The sequence below is a fragment of the Monopterus albus genome, unplaced genomic scaffold (genome assembly GCF_001952655.1).
Source record: "Monopterus albus unplaced genomic scaffold, M_albus_1.0 scaffold51.1, whole genome shotgun sequence".
NCBI lineage: Eukaryota > Metazoa > Chordata > Actinopteri > Synbranchiformes > Synbranchidae > Monopterus > Monopterus albus.
In genome coordinates, this window is record NW_018127931.1 from 5231366 (window position 1) to 5236992 (window position 5627).

At 38.8% G+C, this 5627-nt stretch overlaps 1 protein-coding gene across 3 annotated transcripts in view; it reads left to right on the forward strand.

Annotated features, from left to right (window-relative positions):
* The window catches only part of osbpl8 (oxysterol binding protein-like 8), a 98426-nt gene that overhangs the window by 19469 nt on the left and 73330 nt on the right, over positions 1-5627 (forward strand). For all 3 annotated transcript variants that reach the window (XM_020601298.1, XM_020601301.1, XM_020601299.1), the window contains exon 2: positions 3488-3585. In XM_020601298.1, coding sequence (XP_020456954.1) covers positions 3541-3585 — 45 coding nt within the window. In that variant the 5' untranslated portion in view covers positions 3488-3540. The remainder of the gene's footprint in view (positions 1-3487; positions 3586-5627) is intronic.

The following is a 5627-nucleotide window of genomic DNA, read 5'->3' on the forward strand; positions in this document are numbered from 1 at the left end:
CTTAGTCATTTTAACTCACTTACCTCATGTTCAGGCATGTTCATGTTCCTGCCACTAAATAGGCAGATTTTCGACAGCCACATCTTTCTCCACCTGCAGGAACTGTACAAGTCTTCAACTCAATTGACTGAAGAGGGTAATTGAAAAGTGATCCTTTTTGAATGTAGCTTATTATAGAGTGTGTGCAGATGCTACATGGGAAGAAGCTATTAAAAACCTTTCTTCTACATGTCATTCACTTTGCCTGCACCTGATTTAATTTTTATCCACGACACTGCTGGCACACAGTGGTAATGTTATAGTTTAAAAAATGAACAGCTCTCTCTCTCTCTCTCTCTCTCTCTCTCTCTCTCTCTCTCTCTCTCTCTCTCTCCCCCCCGTCTCTGTAAACAACGTATGAAAACCTTTTTTTTTTTTTCAGCTTTGTATCCTACATTTAAGGTATTCGGGGTATGGATTTGTTTTACACCACCACACAGGGAAGATGCTATATCACACACACCGGGAGAGCAAGGCACATACATCCACACTGGAACATAATGTGCATTACAAGTGAACTCGTCTGTCACTGTGGCTAATTATACTCTGCTCTGTTCAGTCAGTTGAGATTAAGACTTGTACAGTTCCTGTGGGTAGAGGGAGATGTGATTGTCCCAGATCTGCTTATTTAGTGGTGGAGACTACATATGAACATGAGGTCAGTGAGGCAAGAAGATCACAGAGAACACACACATTTAAAAAAAGATGTTTGTTAAAATATTTTTAATCCTGTGTGTTCTGGCTCCTGCAGGTTTTTGCAGCCTTGTAATATTTGTTCTAAGTTCAGTTTAGTTATTTTAAAGCAGTCACAGATAGTAGGAGAAGTGGAACATACATGAAGCCCTGTAAATCATATTTACATTGAATTATTTAAGGCAGATAATACATTCTACAGTGAGACTTGGCTAGGCTAGGCTGTGGCGTTCACTTTCTTAGTGAACACAACTTGGCAGTCCCCTCTATTGGAACAGCAAGACTGATGGATATGTGACATTTAGAATTTTTTTCACCTAGGTATGTTACACAACATAAAACATAGCACCTTTTGTATTAGATGATGAGCAAACTTATTGGAACAGTTTTAAAGTAAATAAAAATATTTAGTTGTAAATCCATGTTTGCGATAACTGTATCAAGCCTGTGAATCACTGACATCACCAAATTGTTGGTTTCTCCTTTTGGTGCTTTTACAGAAGCCTCCTCCTGTTGTTTGTTTTGGGGGTTTCTCCCTTCAGTCTCCTCTTCAGCAGGTGAAATGCATGTTCAGTTGGGTTAAGGTCTGGTGGTTTACTTGATCATTCTAAAACCTTCCACCTTTACCCTCTGATGAAGTCCTTTGTTGAGTTGGCAGTGTGTTTTGGATCATTGTCTTGCTGCATGATGGAGCTCCTACTAATTAGTTCTGATGCATTTTTCTGTAAATTGTCAGACAAAATGCTTTTGCACACCTCTGAAATCATTCTGCTGCTACCATCATCATGAGTTTATTATCAACAAATATTGAGCCTGTTCCAGAAGCAGCCATGCAAGCACAAGCCATTACACTACCTCTCCGTGCTGCTCAGATGAGCTTGTATGGTTTGAATCATGAGAAGATCCTTTTGTGCTCCACACTTTGGTAGAGGTTCATCTTGGTTTTATCAGTCCATAAAACTGTTCCAGAACTTTTGTGGCTCATCTCTGTACGTTATTGCAAATTGTAGTTTGGCTTTCTGATTCTTACTGCTAATGAGGGGTTTGCATCTTGTGGTATGGCCTCTGTATTTCTGCTCATTAAGTTTTCTTTGAATGGTGCATTTCACTCGTGCTCTGTAGAGGTGGTTGGTGATGTCACTGATTATTTTTTTAGTTTTTTTTTTATTTAATCATGAATTTAATTTGTTCATTATTTACATGATTTGATTTTGAGTAACACTGAAATCTATATATTGTATTGTAGATGGTAAATGTGGTTTAATATAATACATTTGCAATAAACACTAGGCTGAGAAGGTGTATGTTCATATACAGTTATTAGATTATTTGGTGTAGTTTAATTTAAAACAGTTCTACAACAATTCTGTTATACTGTAAGAGAGGCGCTGATTCAACTGTATGGCCATTGTGGAGAATGTAGTTTGTGCTGCTGTTATTTGGCCTACCCTTTTTGAAATGAATGGGATAAACAAAATAATAGACAGTATAATTCAGTACAAAACAACATCACACTGACTACATGTTTCTAACAGTTTGAACTAGTTTTAGCTAGCTGTTCATAATATATATTACAATATTAGAAAGAGTCACTGCTGTTGGGGCACCCCTCATTTTTACAGAAATGGTGTAACCTGAGTTGTTAACAGCCAATGGGAAATGAGGACACTGCTGCCTTATTTACGCATTTTTTTAACGCATACTTGACACATACTTTAAGCATCAAAAATATGCTGTTTACAAGTACATTGCCTGTCAAATTTTCATGCGTTGTTTATGTGTAAACAACATGTAGAATATGCACAAACAACGTGTGGCTCCTGCACGTATTTGGCATACTGTATATGGCATTTCATAGTCAAATGCATATAAAATGTTCCTGCTTTGGGCCTTTCTTTTTGGGCAGGGGGCTGTTTGTGTTCTCAAATGCTGATTTTATTAACCTGAGTTGTCTTCACATTCTGCATCACCTCTTTGATTTGTCACACAGTTTTGGTTAAAAAAAAATGTGTTAACAGAATAGGAGCAGAAAGATATTCAATCTAAGTTGGATGTATAACTGCATAACACCTTATTCAAAAACATACCTGCTCTGAACCTTTCAAGTAACATCCCATAAAGTAACCCACACCAGGTGCCCTCACTGATGCACCCTTAAGTAACTCTCCATCTGGTCCATTGGAGCAGCTAAGTGGTTTCCTGGATAGATAAAGGTTAAAAACAATGTTTTGCTCCAACATTTCTACAGGGAAAATGAGCCCAGGGCAGACTGAAAAAGATAGAATTAATTTTTCAGGACTCTGTGGAAGGGAACTGACAGGCTGTCTGGTCCTCCATCCTCCCCTGCTTGCACTAGAGACAGGCTGTTTATTAAAGGTCTGGAGCTACACCACCTTTGAGGGGGGAAAAAGACAATGGGAGATGGTGAGCAGGTTTCTGCTTCATGAAAATATAATGGAAGAAATGAGAGCTCTTTTGTGTTTCTGTATAATGAATGGTCAGTACAACCTGTTTGTTCTGAAATGTGATAGCTGAGGAGGCATGATGTTGCAAATAAGTCAAATCTTGCACACTATCCATCCCACCTGAAGTTAAGGAGCACTTTGAATATTCAGTGTTATTCCAAGCCAAAAGATGACTGCTTTCTAAATAACTCCAGGGACTGAATTCTGGACATAGCAAACCCTTACACCCTATTAAGTGAAACAAATTACATGTTATAATACTGTCCTACATTGCTTCTCTCTCCTGACAGGTATGCATTTGTCAGAGCAGCGCTGACAGACCTGACACTGGCTTAACACTACCATGGAGTCCTCATCTGAGTCCCAGCAGGAGTCTGAGAAAACTTTGGTGAGTCAGCGCACTGGCATATTATGTTGGTACAGTCCGATATAAACTTGTATACAAAGATATTCATTCAAAACAAGAGTCTAACCTACTATTTCAAAATGGGAAAGTATGAATTAAGAATTACTCTAACAGATTCATAGGGCTTCTAAAGGATAATAGGTTCCTTCCTTGTAGCTGCTATATTTTTACAGGTTCTGACTGAAAAACCCAGGCAACATTTGTCATGAACTATTTTGGACTTGAACTCTACATACTCTTCACATAAAGCTTACACTTTTTTCAATAAGCTCCACTTAAGATCAAGAAAGTAATCTTAAATCCATCCATCCACCCACCCCATCTCTCAGACACTGATAATTGTCCTTAATAATTGCTGGTTTTCAGTCAGCTTCAATGTGTAGCCTTAAGTAGAAAAGGGTTCCTGTTTCCTACTGGCAGTCATGACAAGATGTCTGCTCCATGAGTACATTCTCTGAATCTTAAGCATTACCTTAATGTGCTAACATTGCTAAGCTGCCACAGGCTTGTCAGGCTCGCCACATTTTTCTGTTGTAATTAAACTTGTGTCAGGGCATGTCAGTAGATAGGCACGTCAGGTACAGTCACTCTGGGTGCAGACATTTAAAGGTCATACAGCGGCGTGTTTGTTATGTGCCCTCTTTACTAGGAACAGAAATGGTGATGAAATAGGTCAATGAAAATGAAAGGACCTATTGTACTCGTCCATGGTTGCTGTTATTTGTTCTGCACGACAGTGTAAACTTGTTGCAACTTCCTGTTTGGTATTGCAGGTAATATAAAATAATCTGCACTCAGACATAATTTGAGGTATTCCCTTTTCATTCCTCATCATCCAAAGCTTTCTTTTTGTTTTCTGTAAATAGTTTGGTTTATGATTTACTCCTAACAAACAACACAGCAGGCCTCTTCTCGGGTATTTGTTATGGACACACAGTACTAGAGATGCACTGATTGCAATTTTCTTGGCTGATCCTGGTTTCTGATTTTTTTTTAAACATTTTTTTTTATTAAGTCTGACCTGCTGATTCAGATTTTGGTTGATTCAGATTTTTTTCCTAAGAACTCTTATTGGCAGCATACATATACATTTTTATGACTAATGAAAAATGTAATTATATTTAATACCTTTTATTTTTAACTTTTACATTGCCGTCTTTCTCTCACTCTTGTTTTTAATAAACCTCCAACTAAAAATGAAGTGCAATATTGGTACTTCTCCAAATATAAACCGGTGCAAAATGTAATAGAAACAGAAGAGTGTCTGTTACATCAGTCCTACTGAACCACACAGTTCTTTTTGAAGAACATGTAGTTTGTATTTTCTGTGTTTTACCAGGGGTTGAATACACTTGTAGCCAGTAATTCCCTCATTGTCTGCTATTTTTCAAAAATATGGACATAGCTTTTCCTTCTCCAAAGTGTTTTTGTAGCCTCCTCTGTGCGCTGATTGCACACCAGGCTCTTCCAATGCGTGAGTGAACAGGCGTCCAGTGCAGACACAGGCATGAGCCTCACTCAAGGTGCATGTGAGATGCTAAGCACTGCACATGCTGTACTTTTTGTCTGTGCCACTATGTGTGCAACATGAACTGTCATGCCTCTAAATCTGATTGGCACAGAATAGCCTACCTGTAGCTAACATTAGTTTTTGCTGCTGCAGACCTCTGCCACACCAGCATAGTTAAAAGTGAGCTTTAACATAGCTTGGTTCTTGTGAGTGAGTATTCAGGTCATGGAAGCCACGGCCACCTTCAGTCACTACACACACATTCACACAACATAAAGTGCCACTTCCCTTTTCTCAGCTCCCAGGATTGTCACTCTGCCCTTTAATTTCATCTTAAGCTTCATCCCCAGTAGCTACATAGCTTTGCATCCAGCAGGAGGGCAATTATAATTAGTGATATAGGGGATGATAACAGTGCTGGCCATTCCTTCCACAGGACTCCACACACAATGGCACACCATGGGACTGTATGGGAGAAGAATTCAAATCCCTTTCCTTCATATTTCAGTCTTGC